Source organism: Natrix helvetica, assembly GCF_964273705.1.
Source record: "Natrix helvetica genome assembly, chromosome: 1".
NCBI lineage: Eukaryota > Metazoa > Chordata > Lepidosauria > Squamata > Natricidae > Natrix > Natrix helvetica.
In genome coordinates, this window is record NC_138548.1 from 88862568 (window position 1) to 88887898 (window position 25331).

The 25331-nt window shown below is 37.1% G+C and overlaps 1 protein-coding gene across 2 annotated transcripts in view; it reads right to left on the reverse strand.

The window, feature by feature from the left end:
- Positions 1-9001: 9001 nt before the first annotated feature.
- The window catches only part of LOC309402029 (catalase-like), a 51252-nt gene continuing 34922 nt past the window's right edge, over positions 9002-25331 (reverse strand). For both annotated transcript variants that reach the window (XM_081971514.1, XM_081971513.1), the window contains exons 2-13: positions 23872-24043; positions 20605-20715; positions 19886-20016; positions 18808-18912; positions 17664-17789; positions 17022-17213; positions 16772-16924; positions 15643-15781; positions 14421-14551; positions 13492-13599; positions 10720-10806; positions 9002-10091 (exon numbers count right to left, since the gene is read on the reverse strand). In XM_081971514.1, the coding sequence (XP_081827640.1) occupies positions 10032-10091; positions 10720-10806; positions 13492-13599; positions 14421-14551; positions 15643-15781; positions 16772-16924; positions 17022-17213; positions 17664-17789; positions 18808-18912; positions 19886-20016; positions 20605-20715; positions 23872-24043 (1515 nt within the window). In that variant the 3' untranslated portion in view covers positions 9002-10031. The remainder of the gene's footprint in view (positions 10092-10719; positions 10807-13491; positions 13600-14420; positions 14552-15642; positions 15782-16771; positions 16925-17021; positions 17214-17663; positions 17790-18807; positions 18913-19885; positions 20017-20604; positions 20716-23871; positions 24044-25331) is intronic.

Below are 25331 nucleotides of genomic sequence, written 5' to 3' on the forward strand. Positions count from 1 at the left end.
TCAGCCACTGGGTCGTACCGGGTTGGCGGAGCGTGCATAGCCATCTTGTCCTGCGATTTGAATTTGCCGCGCTGAAATGGCTGCTGGGATTCCCGCCGATTCCCCGGGCTGGATCAGTTGCCGGAAAGTTTGATTGTAGTTCTTCGTCCTATCTGCCTCTCGATCCCACCTTCGTCACCAGTGTTAGATTCGGGCAACGAGAGGACAGACTCCAGACGGTTGTGACAACAGCTCTTTATTATGGTTAAGTAGATGCGATCCAGCTGAATACGGGGTCGTGCAGCTCCCCTTTTATGGGGAGCTGGCAGACCTCCCAACCAATCAGAGTAACCCTTTGTTCCCGCCTAAACGGTGGACCTGAGTGGAGACTACAGCAGTTTATGCAGATATCTAACACAACTGTTCCCAAAGGAGAGGCACATGCCGTATGTTGTCTTCCATACAGGGCTGGAGAAGTCTGCTCAACCCTTGACTCAGAATGCATTCTTTCTAAAAAGATAAAACTCCAATACTATTCTCAAGACTTGATAGTAAATAGTGCTAGTATAGAGGACTCATCATCCCTTCCCTCAATAGATCAGCTTTAACTGATCTGCCAGTCACAAAGTGGAAAAGTTACTTTGTACTGAATGTCCATCCCAAAATAGGGTGAGAGAAACAGGTTTAAATTTTTGTTTAGGAAAGGTTATGCTGTTGTTTTTTACCATCTTAATTATTCAGGCACATGACATTCTCATCTACATTCCCAATCCACATAATTTCCTGGTTTAAAATTGTACCTGTTCCTAAACTTAACAAGGTTTGGGTTTTTCCTTTGATAATAAACTTCACACCCTATAATAATCCCATAAAAGAAGAAAAGACTTCCTCTCTAGATAGAATTTGATGAGTAACAGAAGAAAAGCAAATTAAAGAAAAGTATTTCATCTGTTTACTCAGCATCTACAAGCTTTTTCAATAATTTGGGCTTGTACACATGTGACAGATTATGAAATACTGTATATGCCGATGGAAGAGACTCGCACGATGTTTCCAAGTGTCAGAAAAATACTTAGAAGTATTTAGAAGAAGCAGATCCATTGTAAGACAAACTGCAAATAAAGAAAACACAAGTACTATAAAATCTGACTATTTTCCTTCAGCAATATCTAAACAAGCAGCTGCCAGAAAAACCAGCACAGTCCTAGGCTGCATTAACAGAGGGATAGAATGTAGGTCACATGAAATGTTAGTACCACTTCATAATGCCTTGGTAAGACACTTGGAATATAGTATCTAGTTTTGGTCGCCACAATATAAAGATGTTGAGAATCTAGGAAAAGTGCAAAGAGCAATGAAAATGATTAGAAGAGTGGAGGCTAAAACATATGAAAATAGCTGCAAGTAATGAGTATGTCTAGTTTAATGAAAAGAAGGTCTACGGGTGACATGAAAGCAGTGTTCCAATATTTAAGGGGTTGCCACTAAGAAGAGAGGCTCAATCTATTTTCCGAAGCACCTGAAGGTAGGACAAGACGCAATCGATGGAAAGTAATCAAGAATTAAAGAGAAATTTCCTGTCAGTGGAAACAATCAGTGAAATGAATTGCCTCCAGAAGTTTTGAGTGCTCCAGGTTTGGTGGTTTTTAAGAAGAAATTGGACAAGCATTCATCTGAAATGGCACAGGATTTCCTGCTTGAGCAGGGGTTTGGACTAGAAGACCTCCAAGATCCCTTCCAATTCTGTTATTCTGTTATTCAAGCGCATAAGCTTATGAACTCATTGATTTCTGAAGTCTTTTCAAAATAAACAAGGGATACTTTTAGGCAATCCAATGTGCCAAGCAATAATTTGGAATTTTGATAGCACTTGTGTGTGAGCATTCTATGCTCTCATGAAATGATTGTCATAGATCAGGTGTGTCAAACTCGTATCGTCCCATGATGTGTCATGACTTTTTTCCCTTTCGCTAAACTGGGTGTGGCCGTGATGAGTGTGTGACGTATCTTACTCGCGGGGCCACAAGTTTGACAGCCCTGTCATAGATGGTGTGAGAATTCATTTATTTTCATTAAAAGAATTTAATAACGTCATATGGAGTAATATTTAAATAAAAATACACAAATGTATTCATCGGGACAATACTGCCGATCTCTGAACTACATCAGCAATAAAGCTGCAATAGGACCCTTTTTTTCATATCAACCACATCTATTTCAGTTTTTCACAAAAAGTCCAGAAATGTTTTCAAAGTGGAAATAAAGTTTATCAAAGTATTTTCTTTCATCAAGGCTATCATTTTCCATCTTTGCCAATTTTACCAGTTTCACCCCATTCTATTGTAGGTATTTGTAAGTTCTTCCACCTGGGAACATATAAAAATCTTGCTATTACTAAATATAAAAAAGTAATTTCATAAAATGAATCTATTTGTTTGCTTATTAAGTCTAAAGCAAAGACTTCTGGTTTCAATTTTATATTTACTTTAAAAACTTCTGCATCAATGCCAAAACAACTCAACAAAAGAGTTAACAACTCTTAAAGCCAAAAAGGCATTAAGATTTGTTAACTTAATTTTGTGAAGCTTCTTCTCCGGTAACATTGTACTGCTAACTAGGGCATACAAAACATTTGCCAGACCAATTCTCTAATACAGCTCGTCTGCCTGGACTCCACACAGTTTATCAGACATTAATACAATTGAGCGGGTCCAGAAGTATTTCATGAGAAGAGTATTCTACTCCTCTGCTCACAATAGAACCCCTTACGTCACCAGGCTTGACATTTTGGGCTTGGACAACCTGGGACTACGCCGCCTACAGTCTGACCTAAGCATAGGATGTAAAATTGTCTGCTACAACGTCCTAATTGTCAATGGCTATTTCAGCTTCAACTTCAATAATAAACGGGCAAACAATAGATACAAACTCAAATTGTTCCAAACTTGCAGAAAATACGACTTCAGAAACAGACTGGTCAACACCAGGAATGCTCTACCTTGTTACATCCTCAAACTCCCACAGCTTCAACCTTAAACTGTCTACCGTAGACCTCATCCAATTCCTAAGAGCTCTGTAAAGGGGGGGTGCATAAGAACATCAGCGCGCCTACCATCCCTGTCCTACTGACCCCATTTATATGTACCGTACTCATTTCCTTTGTTCATGTACATTTTTATACTTATACCTGTTATCTTGTACATGTTTGACAAACTAAATAAATACAATAAATAAAATAAATCAAAATTCATAAGATTCTGCCTAATCAATCTGCTCAGATTGAGGAAGCTGCTTCAATGAGCAGCAAAATGACTCAGATTAACAAAATAAGTCCAGTTGCCATGACTCAATTTTCAGACAACCCTAGATGAATGAGAATCTTCATCAATATACCAAAATACTTATTTATCCCAATATTTTCTAGTTTTGTTACATGTCCAGGAGTAATGAAAAAGTGTTCTGTCATTTCAAGCAATTATTTGAAATCCTCTTACTTTTTTGACAATTTATGTGGTGTCATATATGAATGATACATCATTTTGTAAAAGTTTTAAGATTACATGTCAGTGTAAATTTCAAAATTTTGTTTCATATAGACTCCCATGGTCCAATTTATATCCATTTTATCATACAATCATTAACTTATTGATCCTCTGTTTCCATTTTAAATACAGTGGGGCAAAAAAGTATTTAGTCAACTACTAATTGTGCAAGTTCTCCCACTTAAAAAGATGAGAGAGGCCTGTAATTGGCATCATAGGTAGACCTCAACCATATGAGACAAAATATTAAAAAAAAAGACCAAACAATCACATTGGCTGATTTGGAAAGAATTTATTTGTAAATTATGGTGGAAAATAAGTATTTGGTCACCTACAAACAAGCAAGATTTCTGGCTCTCACAGACCTGTACCTTCTTCTTTAGGAGGCTCCTCTGTCCTGCACTCATTACCTGTATCAATGGCAACTGTTTGAACTTGTTATCAGTATAAAAGACACCTGTCCACAACCTCAAACAGTCACACTCCAAACTCCACTATGGTGAAGACCAAAGAGCTGTCAAAGGACACCAGAAACAAAATTGTAGACCTGCACCAGGCTGGGAAGACTGAATCTGCAATAGGCAAGCAGCTTGGTGTGAACAAATCAACTGTGGGAGCAATAATTAGAAAATGGAAGACATACAAGACCACTGATAATCTCCCTCAATCTGGGGCTCCACGCAAGATCTCACCCCGTGGGGTCAAAATGATCCCAAGAACGGTGAGCAAAAATCCCAGAATCACACAGGGGGACCTAGTAAATGACCTGCAGAGAGCTGGGACCAATGTGTGCTACCATCAGTAACACACTACGCCGCCAGGGACTCAGATCCTGCAGTGCCAGACGTGTCCCCCTGCTTAAGCCAGTCTATGTCCAGGCCCATCTGAAGTTTGCTAGAGAGCATTTGGATGATCCAGAAGAGGATTGGGAGAATGTCATATGATCAGATGAAACTAAAATAGAACTGTTTGGTAGAAACACAACTCGTCGTGTTTGGAGGAGAGAGAATGCTGAGTTGCATCCAAAGAACACCATACCTACTGTGAAGCATGGGAGTGGCAACATCATGCTTTGGGGCTGTTTCTCTGCAAAGGGACCAGGACGACTGATCCGTGTACAGGACAGAATGAATGGGGCCATGTATCATGAGATTTTGAGTGCAAACCTCCTTCCATCAGCAAGGGCATTGAAGATGAAACGTGGCTGGGTCTTTCAACATGACAATGATTCCAAACATACCGCCCGGGCAACGAAGGAGTGGCTTCGTAAGAAGCATTTCAAGGTCCTGGAGTGGCCTAGCCAGTCTCCAGATCTCAACCCCACAGAAAACCTTTGGAGGGAGTTGAAAGTCCGTGTTGCCCAGCGACAGCCCCAAAACATCACTGCTCTAGAGGAGATCTGCATGGAGGAATGGGCCAACATACCAGCAACAGTGTGTGCCAACCTTGTGAAGACTTACAGAAAACGTTTGACCTCTGTCATTGCCAACAAAGGATATATAACGAAATATTGAGATGAACTTTTGATATTGACCAAATACTTATTTTCCACCATAATTTACAAATAAATTATTTCCAAATCAGCCAATGTGATAGTTTGGGTTTTTTTTTACATTTTGTCTCTCATGGTTGAGGTCTACCTATGATGCCAATTACAGGCCTCTCTCATCTTTTTAAGTGGGAGAACTTGCACAATTGGTCGCTGACTAAATACTTTTTTGCCCCACTGTAAATGTATATACATTTTGGGAATAATATTTTACCCTTTCAATATGATCATATTGAATTGATCATATCCAATTTACCCCTTTCAAAGTCAAAATCATAAAAAGATATCTCAGTAAGACAGGTACAGGAAATGTTTGCATTCCCACTGACATCACTCCAAGGGAATACCTCAACCCAGAGATGAGGAAGAAAAAAAAAGATTTTAAAAAAGTATTTCTAAACTCAATATTTATAAATGAGATGTAATATTGCAATGCACATGTGAGATAACACTATATCTGAAGTCTTCATTATATTGCAGATCAGAAGTCTTATACATTTTGGGAAATTAAAAAAGAGATTAATGGGGTCCAGAAGGATTTGAAATTCAAAAAATTAAATTAATTGTAAAAATATTTCCTGTGTTTGAGTTTTTGGGGAAAAATAATAATAGCAGGGGACTTTGAAGATTGGACACTAGAGGGAACTAGACAAAAATGAAGATTGCAATTAAAAGAAAAGAATACATAACCAAAACATGGAGTAAAATAGTGGGTGGTTTGAAGGACAGTTTTGAACAATAGATTGAGAATTAATTTTAAGAATATCTGATACTATGGCTAAATGGTGTGTTAATGATGTCTCAGAAGAAAAAACTACACTGATAAAATTAAAATGTGGATTTAAATATGACAGGTTGCAAGAGAAATATAAAACAAGAGGATATATTGAATATACAAATGAAACCAGGTGATGTCCTAACATTAAAGGGGACAAACAAGTATAAAACCAGCAGTATTATTTGGATAACTGTTTCTTATTGGATCAACAAAAGAGATCTGTTGAAGTCTTGAAGGATTCTCTGAGAAGGGACAAAAAGAAAATGAAATAATTTAATTTCTATGACATTATTTGATGAAATAAAAACCAAGATTATTAAAAATAAAAATATGAAAAATAAAACATAGGGAAGGAATATAGAATTGATTTATTTCAGCAAGGTTAAAACAGATATGAAGTTTTGCATAATCTTTAATGGACGTTTGCTGACTTTCCTGTGAATTAAATGCCATCTGCTGGACAAACATAAAACTATTTTTCGTGTCCTCGTTCTTCAAGGTGCACAAGATTATTTCCTAAGAACACACTGTGATAGATTCTTTTTTTTTTTTTTTGTAATAAAATTTTATTGGTTTTTCAAGATTTATAGGGAAAAGGGTAAATGGACAGGTATACAAATTTTGGCAGTTGCAAAATGTGTGAGGCCCCCCTCCCTCCATACCCATAGTATACATTTATATATAATGCATTAGTATATAATTGATTACAATCAGCATATTAGTTCTGTTATTAAATTCAATCAAATTAAACATTACAGTATAAAATCCAAATATAATTCCATTTTCACTTTCGGTCAATTTATAATAATATGATTTTCTTGTTTATTTTTGTGATCTGAGTCTTCTTGCTATTGCCCCATCTCCCTCCACTGGCAGAGCTCTGGCCCCTCCCGTGTCCTGCGTGTCCGTTGTAGTGTCTGGTGGTTTCTCTAGGAGTGTTTTATTTTTTTCCATAAAGGCCTGCGCCTCTATGGGTGAATTAATTCTAATTCTTGTCTCCTCCCAGAATATCAGCATACCTTCAGGCATCAACCATCTAAACCACACCCCTTTCTGGTATAATTTATTCGCTAATTGCGAATAGTTTTTTCTTTTTTCTCTAATCTTCTTAGGGATCTGCTTCAGAATGGTTATCTCCATATCATGATATGTCAATGCTTGCCCCCTTTGTACACCCAGAATTTCATCTCTTGTGCTTTTTCTAAGGAATTTAATGTGAACCTCCCTGGGTACATTGTGTGTTCTAGCATAAGCTGAGTTCACTCTATAAACCAGGTCTATATCCCACCCCATCTGTTGTTTTTCTTTATGTGTGTAGTCAGCCAGAATGTTTGTCATCATGTCCCTTATATTTTCCCCATCTTCTTCTATAACATTTTGAAATCTAAGATAATAGGACATTCTCTCAAATTCTAATTTCATCTGTTGGATGTCAAGATCTTTGTTCCCTTTCTGCACAGCTTCCACCCCCCCCCCTCACCTCCTCCACCCCCCCTTCCACAAGATCCAGTCTCTGTGAGTTCTTATAAATTTGGGCTTGATTTTCTTTAATTTCATCTTTCATTTCCCTTAGCTGTTTCTTGATTTCCTCCTGGCCCTGTAAAATTTGTTGAAGCATTTGTTGAAAGTCCATCTCTATAGTCTTAGGTTGCATCAGTTCTGTTATCTTTGACTGTGTGGCTGGACTGGATGTTACAGATGTTGGAGCAGACGTGGCAAAGCCAGGTTTCCCAGGAGGTGGTCTTTTGGATGCCATCCTTTATAACATTAGAAGCTCAGTCCATATATAAGATAAACAGTTAGAAAAGAAGGGTAGCCAGGTGAGGTCCGGGAGCAGAAGAACCAGGCAGAAGAGAATCTCTCTAATAAGTCTGGCAATAGATGAAAGGTTTCCCCTAGAAAGTTCAAAAAATACCAATCCACAAGAGATTCCTCTGGGAGACACGGAGACAAAGACCGGAAGCCTGAATTTTAAAGGTGGAGTCAGGTTTCACAATTCATAAAGACAACGGAAGTGTGCCATCTTGCCCTGCCAGTTTTGGGCATAGAGGCATAACAAAGTTTTAAAAAAGTTCCAAAAGTCCACAAATCACAGTAGAAAGTAAAATTAAGTTGAAAAGAAAATCATCTCAGCCTGGGTGAGGCTTCATTCGTTGGCTCTCCCCCCTCCTCCTTCCCCGGGGGCTGAGAGCAAAATTATTCCTAGCCGCTTGTCCAAGGGGGGGGAAACCCCCCTCCCTCCAGCCGCGCCTCCAGAATACTCCGAAAGTTATTTTAAAGTTATTTTATAACTAATTCTTCGTGCAAAATAGGGCATGAAGAGAGAAGCAACCTCACCGCACCGCAGCTGCTTCCTTCAATTGCTTCATTCTCCAGACGGCTTTAGCGAGGCGCGAGGCGCAGAAACGCGAGGCGCCCTCCGAGCTAGCTCCCCGGTGCCTTGGGCGCGCGAGAGACCTCCCGCCGGCCGCCGCCGCTGCAGGAGCTCCCCGCGATGCCGCCCCTCCGGCAGGACCCCTCTGTGGGGTGTCCTGTGCCCCCCAAGGAGTGGGGAAGCCCACCGGAGAGCCGGAGCGGGCAAAGAGCTGCCCGTCGCCGCTGCCGCCGGAACCGGAACTCCACACTGTGATAGATTCTTAACAGCTGATGTGGCAACACATTTGTCAGGATGCTTTACCTTGCAATCCTAAATTAAGAAGACCCATCAACAAGACCTAATGACCACACAAAGCCCTTATAAACAGAAAAACAGATACTGACATCCGCTAAACTCCGTTGAAGATGTTACCTAATCTGGTAACGAAACATTTGGAAACCAACTCACAAGCTTGGAAAATGAACCTTTACCCTCATCCTATACCCAAGCTACAGATATTCACCATTATTGTAGTATGGGTCTCCAAAAATGCATTATCAGAAATTGAAAAATCTAAACCTGGTTATTTCTGACAGAACTCTGTTTACTTTTTATCATCATGTATGCACTGCAACCCTATCTCTTTCTCTTATCCATACACCTGTGGTCCTCAAAAGGTGATGCATCGAGGAAAAGAATGAAGACTTTGCTTCATCCATTTTGGACTGTAATAAAAAAGCAAATACTGTATATGATTATAAACTATATTGAATATTAAGAGAGAATTGAGGCAGATATTTTATGAGAATTTTATTGTAGAATGAGCATTATAAAAGTGTTCCATTAATTTTTGTTTCAAAAGTCTGCTGTTGAGATCCTGAAGCAACAAAAGAAACATTTAGTCTAAGAACAAATAAATTTGCACTTAACATAATCCATCAGGTATTGTAACAATTCTTAAGGGTGCCATATGAATGCAGATTTTATGTTAAAACATTCATATGTAATGTATATTTATTTTAAATTGCTTTAATTATTAATATTTATTTAATAAGGATTTAATTTATTTATAGTACTAATGTCAGTATTACCAATAAAAGAAAGAAAACATATTTTCTTTCAAAGAATAAATCTGAGATTTGTTACAAGAATACAAATCAGGCAAAAATAAACACAAAATTGTTACATTATTTCAGACATGCTATTTCATAATTATTTATCATCACAGATTCAGCATGTTATCTATATTGTTTTTCTTAAAGGGTCTTCAAATTGAAATGCTTTTGTATTTGCAGCTAACAGCTTAGAACTTAAAACCATTGTATATAAAGTTTTCATAGCATAGGTAAGTTTCACATTTAAACATAATTCTCCCTCAAGTACTTTATAATAGTTTTATAATGTACTATGTGGAGATTTGCTGTTAAACAGATTTACATTCACTTATAGTTCTTAAAAACTGTTTTTTTAATTTTTAATACCCATTTGAAAAGGATTTGTCATACTACCAATAAAAGATATCAATCCCATGAATGTGCGTTCTTTTGCTAAAGAAATGAAAGAGCAATGCAAAGAATAAAACATGTTAATAAGCAAAATTAGATACAAAGTTATTATTCTTGTACATTTCAGACATATCAAAGATATCCTCAGGATAGTTTCCAAATTAATAATCTATATAGTTAATTCAATTTGTTGTTAAAATAGAATTATACTTGGTTATATATTTCTGTTAATAGCAGAGGAGGCAGGAGGCAAAGCTTTTCATATCTCATTTTCCAGTTGGACGGATTTCAAATGAAGATTTCCAATACGATCACATGCCATTCACAGTTGAGATTTCTCCTTTCCAGTGAATGAAGTTTGTGTATAAGTATGAATTTGATCCTAGAAACGACAATTAAAAATAGAAATAACTTCTGTTAATATACAATTCACAACTAAGTTTAGTTCTACGCATGCTTCTTTTAAGTACATTTTAGAGAAATGAATAATGAAATACTAACATATTCCTTTCTTTATTGCTCATTGGTACTTTCTTTGCTAACTACCTGTACTATCACACAGCCATAGGGATTGTGACAGCTACTGATTTTTATGTGAATTATGTTTTGCATTTTTTTTACCATTTTCTGATAAAAACTGAAAAAAATGCCCATTGAATAAGCTGAATTCAGACTTATGACTACGTGATTCATTAAACAAACCATAACTCGTTTAATAACCATCATAAAAAGTCATAAAATCAAATCCTGTCATGTGGAGACTCAACATATGATCACAATGATTTTTGACCAAATTTCTGAGCTCCATTGTAGTCATAAGTAGAAGACTCCTTGTAGTAACATATTTGTTGTTTGTTTTCAACTTTGTTCTTCAAGATCCTCTCACTCCTCCTTTGAGGCAGCCATTTATGCCATCTATGCTTTGATCCATTTTCAATTGCTTAATCTTATCCACTTAATCTTAATCTATTTACTTTCAACATTAATCTAAATTGATAATGTTTCCTTACCTTTCTTTGCCCTTTAGCATTATGTTTATCCAGATAGGCTTGAATGCCTGCACCATAATCAGGATGAACATCCATAAAGTTTTTTACCTGGATTGAAAAAGGAAGCTTAGGTTATTTGTCTCTTTTTCTTATATCTGTTCTTATAAGGACAAGTCAATTGCTTTTGGCACAGACTGCTGAAATTTCAGCACATCTGGACTAGAGTTATTTCAACTAATAGCAGAAGTACCATTTTTCAATTTATCACATATAACTGGTCAATTAATCAGGCTATAACTGACAAAAAAGCTAAATATTATTTTTACACGAAAACATTTACCTTTCCATGTTACATTTAACCAAGTACATGCTAAACATAATTAAATCTAACTTTAAAGGGCTATATATCATAAAGAGTTTACTTTTCTACCCAAAGTGAGATATATTCAACACTGAACTTGAACTGGACTGCAAACTAAACACTTTGTATTTTCAGAAGTTTTCAAATGTAAAATATTGAAAAGGCTGCAAAAAATAATTGTGAAAAGAATTAGAAACAGAAACTTAATTATGCTCAATTATGCACCTTAAGAAAACCTCAGAATTGCAATCCAAAGCAATTACTGCTAAAGCTAATTAATTCCAACTAAAAAAGTGAAAGTTCACTGATCAAGGATCTTTACACAGTTTGATATCGCCAAGCATAAGCTCACTACCACAAATCTTTCTAGGAAAAGAAACTGACAAATCAGAGTCAGTCTCTGTGCTATACATTGTTTGACTGCCCTATCACATAAGACGACTTAAGTAGAAAAAGCATGCTGAATTGCATAGAAATCAATATGGATTTTTCAGCAACATGCTTTAAATTGTGAGCAGCTTAATCAGCGTCTCCAAGCTGTGGGCCAAGGTGTACTACTGGACCGTGGCCTCTTGGCCACTAGGACACATGAGTGGCTGGTCAGTGTGTGCTCATGAGCATGCACACACCCCTCACTCACAATAGCATTGCCGCAAGCGTTGTGCAGGTGCCAATGTTGCCATGAATATCACATGGGCATCATGTGAGGACTCGCAGCCACGTTTGCGCATGTTCATACGCACGTAAAGGTACCTGCCCTTCCCCCTCTCCAAGTATCCAACCCAGAAACATTGGGGAACTCTGCTCCAGAACACATATCCATTATAGTAAAAGAAACATTCAAAAGAAAACAAACACAGCAACCATCTATGTTTTAAGAAATATGATATTGCAGAGAATGCATACATACATAATCCATAACTCTAACCTTAGAAAAGATTTGTAGAAGTATATTTATATAAAAATAAGTTATGTGTAGTTACCCAATACATTTAAATGTATGTATATATTCTGACTGATAACACACACAAATACATATGAAGACATACATTTATATTTATTCATATTTATGATATTTATAGATATTATTACAAAGAGAAGGCATAAGACAAGGAACAATGCAGAAGCATGTTAGTTCCTGAATGTGATAGATTATTAGAACATTGTGGTCAGAGAAAAATAATATGGATTAATTTCTTTATTTTGAACCACTCAAATAATGCTTTGACTTTGAACCACTTCATACCTCTGTAAGAACCTGAAACTATAGTTGAAAGCCTTTGTTTAGCTAATGAATTTTATATTTCCATCTCTTTCAAAACATTGTGATTGGAATAACATATAATAATCTGAAGATAAAGATGACTTTGACCTGAGTGTGGAGTTGTTAACTACTGAATATACTAATATGCCATGCTGTTTATAGAAAGGTTCTTTGTAAGAACTACCAAAATATATTCTTTAAAAATCCTTATGTGTAAGATTTTGATCCAACAATTAGAATATTGACCATTTACTCATTTATCAATCACATTTGTATAGCTGTCCATCTCACATAACAATTCTAGGAGGCCAACATAATAAAATAGTATAAGTACATGAGGAAAAAAACAATTACAATGTTTTTTTGTAATGGTTCTACAACCAGATTAAATTAAAAAGATGAAAAATAAAAAGTAAAAAAGCAAGCAAGAGCATGCATTCCGATTAAATATTATACAATCATCTAAAAGGCTCTCATTCTATGCCTAGGTCAGTTGACAAAAACATGTTTTAAGGGCTCCCCATCAATCCAGTAGTTTTGGGACCAACCTTACTTTGGAAAGATTAATATTCCATAGAGCAAGACCCATCAATCCCATTTTAAATTATAATTACTCTGGACTATATAATTCTGTTCTGTTTAACTTTTATGGCAAGATGGAGCACAGCTCTAACCAAATCACACGATAGAGGTTTTCTGTTAGGTCTTCCACTATATAATTGATATTTTTCATATAATTTTATCATCACATTGTAAAGAAGTACCTTCCATTCTTAATTTATGTTGCTTTAAACAGATATATATTCTCATATCATATATATCATACAACTGAGGATAATTATGCAGTTTTTTTTTATCATTTAATGTTATCACAGCAAATAGAGCTTACTTAAAGCCCATGCTGTATATTAACTTATATGGTAGGGTTGTAGAGCAATTCAGATTCAAAAGGCAGCATATGATTTGGAGGGCATGTAGGTCTGCACAAAACACCTTGAAACCAAAAGTCTTTATCCAGAATTGTATGCCATCAGATGTGTAAGACCAAGAAAAGTCACAGCTGCTTTATAACAGATGATATATATGTACCTCTGCATGCGCCAAAGCCCATGTTGACCCTTAAACCAGAATCTCTGTACAGCTTAAGATGTATCATGTTATTACTTACAGCTTTCTTCTGGATGAAAATCTGAGCATCCTTAAGATGGTTGGCAATGTTCTCACAAAGCCTCATGCGCTCTTCCTCATTCAGTACTTTGACAAAGAAGTCCCGTACCTTTCAATAAATAGTGAAAGCAATCGTTATACATATACCTTCTGCAGACCTAATAGAAATCTTCTACAATTCCAATTTCATGAACAGTATCAATCTCAGTTATTAAATAAATGAGAATAAACTGGTGGCTATTTATGATTATCATGGAATTGTCTCTGAAGTTTAGAATGTGAAAAGTTCTGCCTTCTTTATAGGATTGTTATTTCATCTCACATTCATGTGACTGTGATTTGTGTACAGTTTGCTGGTTTCTGGTGAAAAACACCCATTTGAAAAAAAATGCGAGTTCATTCAACAACTGTAGAATCATTTACTGTCCATTGATTTGCTTGATGCCACAGAAATGTTATAAAAACAGGCCCACTGATGAAAGTGCTTCAATTTACAATGATAATCCCAGTCCCAATTATGTTGATAAATCAAGGATTATCTCTAAATATTTTTTTTTTATAAAAGAGAGGGGAGATATTGAAAGATCAGCAGTATAGAGAATTGGCACCTTATAATAATTTTGACTAAACCAGGAAAATAATGCGCTGACTCCAAGAGACTGAATAATCTCACTTTTATACCTGGCTCCACTTGTGGAGAAAATCGAGTAACAAAAGTTGAGAGCAAACAGGAAATCAAAGCTTAATTACCTTAGGACAGAATTATATCAAGCAAGTGCTCTCAAACCTTTGTTTTAAATTAGGTATTTGGAAGACATACAAGGAGAATGTTGATAATAAATTTACCTTGCTTAAAAAGAGAGAGAAAAAGAATTTACAGAGACATTTCATTTCTAAAATAAAATAACAGGGCATTTTTAATTTATTTACTTGAGAGACGTTATCCTCAACTGAGCTATTAAAGCGTTGTACATCGCCTGAGGTAGTTGAACGGCTCTCCTTCAAAGCGGGTTGTTCCTCAGGGCCAGTAAAGCTATTTGGGTAATAGTTTGGGGCACCACCTAAGGGGAAAAAATTTACAATATATTAGGAGACAGACAGAAGCAGCAAAGAATGCAAGAGTGTCAGCTGTGAAAGTGCATCACTATGTCTCATAGCCAAAAATTTGTTTTACCGTGTTTCCCTGAAAATACGACAGGGTCTTATTTTCTTTTTACTTACAAAATATGGCCTTGGGCTTATTATAGGGGAAGGCTTATTGTTTTGGCTTGCCTGGTGGCTGCTCCCTTGCGAACTGGTTCCTGAAGAGCCAGGCACAGCCTCAAGGGAGTGGGCAGAGCGCCACGTGGCTTGGCGCCTTAGGGATACCCCCTAGGTTAGTGAATGGTCTCTGCCTGGCTGGAGAGGGGGTTTGCCGGGCGGTTGCTCATGAGTGTGGTCACCTCATGGCTGCTTTGCCCCTGAGGCTGTGCTGGCTCTTCGGGAGCCAGTTCGCATGGGAGCAGCCGCCCGGCAACTCCCCCCCTCCGGCGAGGCAGAACACCACTCCCCAACCTAGCGGTATCCCGAAAGCACCAATGTGAGCGACTTTCTCTCCCCCTGCCTCCTGAGGCTTGGCGCCTTCAGGATACCGCTATGTCGGTGAGCGGTGCTCTGCCTGGCCAAAGGGGGGTGGTTGTCCAGGGGCTTTATTTTCAGGGGTGGGCTTATATTTTTGCCCACGCGAAAAATGTGGCAAGGCTTTAGTTTCAGGACAGGTCGTATTTTCGGGAAACACGGTAGCAAGCTAATGGCATTTCTACAATGCCTGAATTTCTTCATATTAAGTCTATTCATAGCTGGTTCCAATTCCCAAAACAAACAACTGTTTAGGGACTGTTATTATTGTTAATAATGTTAAGAAAAAAAGCTTGAAAGCAAAATTACTTTGTGAGTTTGGCTGCTAGGCATATTTAATGAGTCTTCGCACACCATCCAGATCTAAACATTTGTACACATCCATATTAAAAATAAGGAAGAAATTAATATAAAATAAAAATGAAGAAATAGTTGATTAAATTGTAGTGTCAATGTAAATGAAAGAAAAAGCACCTGCAAGGTTAGTTTAAATTGCAGCCACAGCCTAGCTCCCAAATGTTATTTTCAGATTTACCCTGGTTATCATTTATGCACATAAACCCATCTCTCTGGTAGTGGGCCACTGTAGCTCGATATGGACAATTTACAGGAATTTGCAGGTAGTTCGGTCCCAGGCGGTGTCGGTGGGTATCCGGATATGAGAAAAGACGACCCTGGAAAAATATATTACGGGGTAAAAGTGAGGAAGCAGACAGCTTTTCCCTAGGTTTTATTCATACTGCTTTTCAGTGCTTTCTGCACTGCCTATGTCATCACTGCATTTGTTTAAAGAGAGAGACTATTGCTTATCCTATCCTACATGAGGGAGAACATGGTCCAGAAGCAAACCTTGAGAATCAGATCAAAGGCATCTCTTCAAAATAGCAGAAAGAGACAACACAATAACAAGGATGTTTTTGATTCTTTCATCAATACCCCTCCAACTCTTTTTTTAAGTACTTTATAACCTGACAAGCCCAGAGACCCTGAGACTGAAGCAGTGAAAGAGTCACCTCTGGTCACTTAAGTCCAGCTTTCATAGGATACTTTCAATGGTTTCACATATTAATCATATACATACATGCATATATACATACATTGAAACAGTGTAATTAAACCCCCCAAAAAATCTTATGAACCCTGGCAGCGCAGTGGTTAGAATGCAGTATTGCAAGCGAACTACACCCCGTCTGAAGTTCAATCCTGACAGGCTCAAGTCTTCCATCCTTCCAAAGACAGTAAAAGAAGGACCCAGTCTGTTGGGGGCAATAGGCTGACTCTGTAAACCACTCAGTGTGTGTTCTAAAGCACTATGGGGGCAGTATATAAGTGTGATTGCTAGTGCTATCTACACTTTTCATTAATTAAATATACCTAGAATGAGAGTCTTCTGATCAAGCTACTTCCTTGTGTCAACCTCTGCCAGAGCTTAAGATGCAAATAACGAATGGTATTCTTTTTACCAATTGTTTTAATATTCAGAGGTGGGAACAAAAAACCCCAACACACCAAAAAATTGAAAAGCGTGGGACAAAGAAAAAATTCTAATACCAAACAGATTGAGGTTAACATGTTTTCATTATTGCAAAAGTTATCTGATTGAGAGGCTGGGTTGCCTAGTCCCACAATGCAATGAATAGGGGAGGAAAATCTATTCTGGTTACCTGTAACATTTTATCAGGGCTAGGTTCAATTCCTGGAGGCATGTTGCTTGGGTCAAAGGCCAATTGTTCCACTTCAGCAAAATAATTGACCGGATTTCGGTTTAAGACAATTTTTCCCACAGGAATGAGAGGATAATCTTTGTGAGGCCAAACCTGGAAAATTTAACAGGGATATTTTATTTTACTACATTCAGCTAGGGCTTGCAAGATACACTGTACGCTGGAGAAAAGGTCACAAAAATATACTCACCTTTGTTACATCAAAAGGATTAAATGGAAACTTCTCAGCTTGTTCAAATGTCATAACTTGAATATAGAAAGTCCAAGAGGGGAAGTTTCCATTAGCAATTGCATTGTAAAGATCACGCAGGCCATAATCTGGGTCTTCAGAAGCCAGTCTTTCTGCGTCTTTGACAGGCATGTTTTTAATTCCTTGATCAGTCTAAAATATTAAAAAGCAATCAAAATGTGAATTAGTAACTTGTTATCTAGAATTATTAATGTAGAAACAGTTAATCTTATTCTTAACCCTAACCCAGTAATCTGCATTAAAAAAAGACCAGTTTAAAAATCTACTGTAAGAGAATGTTTTTATAAAGCTGCTATACTAGAAACAAAGCTAGGTCCAAAGATATATCGTGAAATTGCATGTAGAAAAGACATTTTTATGGAGGGAAGGAGTAAAATTTTCCATATACAAAGGTAGCCATAAGCCTGTTGCTAAAAATAATATAGAAACCGATATGAATGCAAGTGGCTTTGCCTAGCAATTAAAAGCATGGCCAATACAGATTGAAAGAAGAAAGATACATGGAATCATAAGGCACAGTCAGGGATAGACTTTTCATAGCTCAACATTGAGCAGGAAATGGTAACAATAGACCGTAATTACCTTTGCATGAAATTTGCAGTATACTGCATTTCCGTAAGCATTGACTAGCTTAAAAGTATGTGACCCATAGCCATTCATGTGACGGTGCCCATCTGGAATGCCACGATCACTGAACAGGAATGATACCTACATGAGACAAAACAATGTACCAAGCCATCTTTAATGAGAGCAAAGCGCATGCGAAGTGAACCAGTACCAGTTTGCATAGGAATCCACTCCTCTACTGTTCCTTTGGTAAATTATTGTAGGAAAAAGAGCAGCACAATAAATAAGTAATACAGCACAATTTCTTTGAACGTCTCTGAACTGAGTTAAACTTAAAACTCAGGAATTAATCAAAGAAAAGTGTTATTAATATTTCCCCAATTTTATTTTCCAGCCCAGAAATAAATGAATTGGAATTGGCTGTGTGAAGCTTACGTTGCGAGCATTGGTAACAAATTGTCATAATTAAACATTTTTTCAGTATAACCATAACCACCTAATGGTAACACAGACTTTGCAAAACTTACCAGGGGGAAATTTAGCAGTTTCTTTTACATTTAAGCAAACTTTGAAAACAATCTAATTTTTTGAAAGGCTCTTTCAAAATAAGTCTTAAGCTGGTCTAGCACGATTTTGAAAAAAAAATCCTTTTAGCTGCTCTTTTGTATGTTCTGGCATTTTTTATTGCTTTTGTTTTTTGAAAATACAAGGTATCAACAGATAAAAAAAATATCTGTTCTGCCCATTTGATTTATGGCTTTTATACATACTGTACAAACATTTCTAGCTCCGTATTTTACTGGCAAAGACAACATGAATTTCAAACAATTCTAGGCATTTCCCTATTTTTCTTCCCTTCCCTTCATGTTTGCAAGAGCGGATCTTGAACAAGAAAGGGGGTAAAGGAACTTTAACTATTTTGGCTTTTATATAAAAAAATATCTGAGAAAATAAAGATGCCATAGAAACTCAACCCAATTTTCTTCTTTCTTGACAAGTTTTTTCTATAATAAGATATGTAATTTTATGTAGCAGCCTAACAATAATCAAGTTTTTAATTTATATCTTTGATCTTTGCCATCTCTTCTGAACTAAAGATGAAGGACACAGGGTCTAAAAGAAACAGACTAAAAGTAACTAAAAGGAGGTAAAATCTTACCTGGTGCAAAGATTCAGGGCGAAGACTCCAGAAGTCCCATACCATGTCTGCATCTTTCAGATGTGTCTGTGGATTCCTCTTTTGACTATGGACAAAAGATGGAAACTAAGAGTACAAAAACAAAGGATTAAAATGTTATACATTTGCATTAGAGTTAAATCTTCCTGCACGGGTTCTGAGCTTGCTTTAAAAATATGCATTTATGAATCAAAAACAATGTTTGAATTTATTGTGCTAACTACTAAATTATCAAGATGAAAATAAAATGAACAAAACCTACTGAATTTTATTAAGAGTGTAATAATGAACACTGGCACATTGCTTCTGCTTCCTTACTTCTACTTTCAGATACTCATTTTACTAGAACTCTTGTAAATATATAATTGAAAATGAACATCGAAATTCAGATGCTTGGCAACTGACCCATATTTTTGTTCGTTGCAGTGTCCCCTGGTCATATTTGCGAATTTCTGGCAAGCAAGGTCAGTGGGGAAGCCAGATTTACTTAACACCGTGTTACTAACTAAATTATTGCAGTGATTCACTTAACAACTATGGCAAGAGTGGCCGCAAAATGGGTCAAAACTCACTTAACTGTTTCATTTAGCAACATAGATTTTGAGCTCAATTGTGGTTGTTGGTCCAGGTCTACCACTATTGCCATGCATTTCCCCCCACTTTAACTTGCCTATTCAAGATAGCCAAATTAGAACCTTTGCATCCCTTTCCCTTGCAACATGTGGAACTTCCTATCACCATTATTACTACAAATCTACAAAGTAATTTTGAGACAGAAAATATCCAAACCTTATAAATTTCATTCTAAAATAAAGATTTCTTTCCCACCTCAAACTGGAAACAAATCAAACTAGCTTAGTCTCACCAATGACCACAACAAATCTTTTTATAAGATTTATGCCCACTGTAATAGAAAACTATAGGTGTTTACAATATGCCATCAAACAGCTATATGTGTCCAGAAGGAACTATAATGGCAGATTCCAAAACAATGGCCACATTTAATATGCTCCAACGCCTTTGACAGAAACCTGATTAAGAGCAATCTGTTCCAATTTACCAGAATTGCATCTCTAATGAAGAAGATGGGAGTGTTGTTTCCTACAAGATCCCAATTTCCATCTTCACCGTAGAATTTCATTGCAAAGCCTCGGGGATCACGCACTGTGTCAGCTGAGCCTGCTTCTCCAGCTAAATAAAAAATAAAAGAACGAAAATTCCCATGATTAAATCCTATGCACCTAGTCTAATGCCTTGGCCAACTTTGTCTTATGTATTTACTTACTTTGGAATCCATAATCTGTATGGTTGACATTTAAAAGATAAATACAGAAACAGAATTGCACAGCAGTAATTTAAATTTCAGGGGGTAGCAGGTGGTTTGGATGAGATGACTTAGAGAAATAGAAAAACTAATGACAATTATCTTTTAAATTTAAATAATGTGCTGAATTATTTTTGGTGCCAATTGTGGTCATAAGTCAAGGGCTACCCATATGTCATTACTCTTTTTCAAATGCACGCAGCGATAAACATGCCTATGTTTCTGCTATTCATAAAACATGTTCAAGAATACCCAGCTATTAATCCTAATATTCTACTAAAAATTCGGAAAATATAAGGAATCAACATTTCATATTAAAGGTGTAACACATTTATTAAATGACTTACTGTCCAGTGTCAATTAAAAACAGCACATAAAAATCCATTGAAATAGATTAAAATATTGAATTGATATAAAACCCTTTTAGGTATAAAATAAATAAATAAGATCCTTACCAACAGTTGAAAATCGAATAGCCATTGGAGTTCTTTTGCCTATGTGCTCAAATACCTTTGCTTTGCAGAATTTGGTGATATCATGAGTCACTTCAAAAAAGCCAAATGCTCCTGAAAAAATTAAAAGGGGTTAGTTTATTACAATTTTAAAAAGATTGTTCCAAAGTTCATAAATTTGCAAAGAATAGTTATGGTAGGTGAAGCAGAAGATAATGTTTTCATTATTATCAGGCGTTTATACATTTTATGCTATTTTTAAAAAAAATGCTGATAGTTACTATAAATATAACGGCTCTTTTTAATAAAAATTTGATTCAACACAGGATTCTGCTAACAAAAAGGAGGGCATCAACTTTGAACAGCGAATGGACAACATATAAATTGAATCAATCGATCAACTTTCATTGATTTTTTCCTTCAGACCGACCGACCAACTGACCTTTATTGTAATTTTTTACTGTGGGCACACTGGCACACATTAAAAATGGAATTATGTAGCCTGGTCTCAAAAGTGTACTCATACATAACACACACGCACCTATACCCATTCACATACATACATATATCACTGTCCATCTTGAATACATAACAGAAAGAGGAAGCTTGAGGGTTCAAAGGTTGATACTATACGGAAAGAAACTGTGACAGAATCTGGATGTTCTGCTTCAGATACCAATAAGTTGTGAAGAGGATGTGTAGTCTCCCAGATAATACTGCGGACCTTGGTCAAGGATCTCTTATATGCTATGTCCTGGATAGACGGAAGTGAAGTGCCAATCATCTTTCTCTGCTATCCTCACCAGTTTCTACACTGCCTTCTTGTTCGAAGCAGTAATGCTTCCAAACCAGACTGTAACGCAATATGACAGGATGCTCTCAATCATTCCTCTACAGAAAGTGGTAAGGACAGAGGAAGGAAGTTGAACTTTTCTCATGCGACATACAAAATGCAGGCACTGTGCCCTGTGCCCACTTCGCCAGTGTCTCGCTGTTGAATGACCAAGCCAGCCTACTTGTTAGCTGCACACCCAGAAACTTGATGTGCTAACCACCTTCACAGGTGAATCATTAATACTCAGAAGTGTGTGACTGTGCCTACCTTTTCTAAACTCGACAACTATCTTTTTAGTTTTTCCAACATTTAAAATAAGACTATTTTTATTCTCTATATCCAATATGGACTGATAATCATATAGTAGTTTAACATTACCACTCTGCTTTCTTGTCCCTATTCTTAAAAAGTCATTCAATCCGGGTGGCTCATGTTTTACCAAAACTCCAACACCTCTGAGAGCTGAAATAACCAGTCAAGCAAGGTTCACACTTATATCAAGCAGATCAATTATTTGATTCTGGGCCATTACACACAAATTGACTTTTCAGATTGAGTAATGGTATTTTCTGAATATTTCTACATGTAGCTTATCATTCTTTATTAGAATTGTACATAGAAAAGGTGCATTAAATGTAAGAAAAGAAGCTAAATTAAACATTAAAACATGATAGTGAAACCATGACTAGATCAATAAGAAGCTCTGAATGGTAAAAGTGTTTCTGGAGTAATAAATGCAAGTAATTTTTCTCTAGAGAATACTTATTTCTGGATGTTCATTTAAAAATTCTGAGAAAAATGTTATAATTAGAAGTTGACAAGTAAATTATATTTATAAGTACTTGGTAAACATAACACAAGCAAGGATTAATAATACAATACAATAGTAGAGTTGGAAGGGACCTTGGAGGTCTTCTAGTCCAACCCCCTGCCTAGGCAGGAAACCCTATACCGTTCCAGACAAATGACTATCCAACATCTTCTTAAAGACTTCCAGTGTTGGGGCATTCACAACTTCTGGAGGCAAGCTGTTCCACTGATTAATTGTTCTAACTGTCAGGAAGTTTCTCCTCAGTTCTAAGTTGCTTCTCTCCTTGAATAGTTTCCACCCATTGCTTCTTGTTCTGTCCTCAGGTGCCTTGGAGAATAGCTTGACTCCCTCTTCTTTGTGGCAAGCCCTGAGATATTGGAACACTGCTATCATGTCTCCCCTAGTCCTTCTTTCTCTTAAGCTAGACATACCTAGTTCCTGCAACCGTTCTTCATATGTTTTAGTCTCCAGTCCCCTAATCATCTTTGTTGCTCTTCTCTGCACTCTTTCTAGAGTCTCCACATCTTTTTTACATCGTGGCGACCAGAACTGAATGCAGTATTCCAAGTGTGGTCTTACCAAGGCATTATAAAGTGGTATTAACACTTCACGTGATCTTGATTCTATCTCTCTGTTGATGCAGCCTAGAACTGTGTTGGCTTTTTTGGCAGCTGCTGCACACTTTGAGTAGACTATATTTAGAAAAGAATGCACTATTATAGAAGACTGAAAAAATATTTAAAAAACTCTTTCTCAAATCTAAAAAGAATGTTAATCTGATTCTAATATTTCCTGGTAATTTCTGTTTACAAATCTAAGAGGCATGCAAAAGAATAATTAAGCACAATTTTAAACCTTCAGTTTTATAAAGAAAAAAGTGTTATTTACTTGTATCAATTAGTTAAATAATTTCAGCAATAAAATTATTTAGTAATTAAAAACAAGACAAAACATAACTTCAAATGTCCCACAAGTGGATAGATTACAGATAATTCAAGCTCCTAATAAAGAAAATCAGTAGCAGAAATTCATGTTGCTATTAATGACTATCTATCATTGGCTACCCCAGAATATTGTATCGGCATCACAGAATAAAAAAAGAATCCTGAATGGAATGATTAATACATACAAAATGCAGTTTTAATATTGTCAATCACAAAAATGTACCTACATTCTATAAGGCAGGGGTCCCTAACTTCCGGGCTGCGGCCTGTTTGAAATAGGGTCACGTGAGTGATGGGCAAGCATGCATGCGCAAATCTCCACTTGCATGAGCGGTAGCCCCTTATACTCACACACAAAACTCACTCGCATGAACGGGGGGCACTGAAGTGGAGGACGCTTGTGTTCGTGCACAAATAGAGCTTCATGCAAAAGTTCTCTCCATTCACGCATGAGCTCAAGCACCCTCCATTCACGCAAGTGGAGCTTCATGCATAAGCGTAAGTGCCTGCTCTCACAAAACTGGAGCTTCATGTATAGAGCAAGTAGAGGGCATATGTGCCGACTGTTCACACCAATGGAGCTTTGCGCATGTGTTGGGAACCGCTGCTGTAAGAGACACTGTAACATTACCCCATTAACAAGGCTAAAAAAAAGACACAATGCAAATTCAAAGACTAACCGGCTCCTTTGGCATGGACAACTCTCTCAGGAATCCTTTCTCGGTCAAAGTGTGCCATCTCATCCGTGAAAACCACATCCTGAACCAGGAGTGGGCCTCTTGGACCAACGGTCAGGACATTCAGCTTGTCTCCCACTGGGATTCCGGCTCCTGTGGTTAAGGAATCAGCTCCCTAGGTTCAAAACAAGAATCACAGTTATAGCAACAAAAGCATTCACAACTTTTTAAAGGTAACTTGAAAACAATCCGAGATTACTTTGACAGTCATCTGATGAAATTTGCTTCCTAAAGCTACAGGAAAATGTTTATCTTAGATTTTATTATTTCATAATATGAATAAACAGATTAGCTATGCATCCAATAAAACCCCAAATAACACCACACCAAAGGAAGAAAAGTGCGACATTTAAAAATATTCTCCTGGTTACATAAATTTCCAGATTGAAATATTAAAAAGTAAGGCAAATTGTTATTAGGGCTAGCTCTGAAAGGAAGACAAGACCATATTTATTTATTTGTTTAATAAATGTACAGGCCATCTATCTTAAATACATGACTCAGGGTGGCTTACAATTAAAACAGAAGAAAAAACAATACAAACAACCAGAATTAAAAATAGTAAAAAAAAAATAACCCAAATCAGCGGACAACATTCATACAATGGCTCACTCAAGCCATTTAGCAGACAAGCCATTTCAGGGTTCAGCCTCAATAGCAAACCCAGGATTAGTGCTTTGAAACAGCCTGAAAAGTGTAATTCCAAGAGGAGATGATGCTCTCAAAGACAGGTACAACAGCAAAAAGAATCTATTCTTTAAATGAAGATATGATGACACCAGAGTGGTGGGTCCTGTCCCCCTGTCTCCCACCCCCCAATAGTTTCTCTGAGTCAGCAAATGAATATAACCACAATTCTTAGAATGTCAACTCTTTTCAAAGATGTTTTATAATAAAGGACTTCATTTCAAGGGTATTATATTTCTATGTCACAAGATTTAGGAAACTACATTTCCTACATATACAACCTTTGTAATGTTTGGTGTTGTGGCCCAGCAGGAGCCATTGGAGCTGCAACCAGACTCCAACAGTGAGGGGCCTTCTGAGTCGGCTCTGGAAGATGTGGAGGACCCTGGACAGGGTTCCGACTCTGAGCAGGGATCAGAGAGGCTGGTAGGCCACCAGGAGGCGCCTGAGACGTGGAGCAGTGGTAAAAGCCAAAGGGAGTGCACTCCTGACGTCATGCCTTGGAGCAGTGGGAAGGAGACAAGGGAGTTGGTTTTGGACGCTCGGCAACAGAGGGCTGATAGATGTAGAGAACAACTACGCAGATATAGAAGATAAATTGGACCCAGGTGGTTGTAATTAGGCTCCTCTCAAGATAGTATTTAAAGAGGGACTTTCCTGGAGGCTGGTTGCAGAGTTCAACTTATCTACTAACACTGGACAAGCGTTATCGTGCC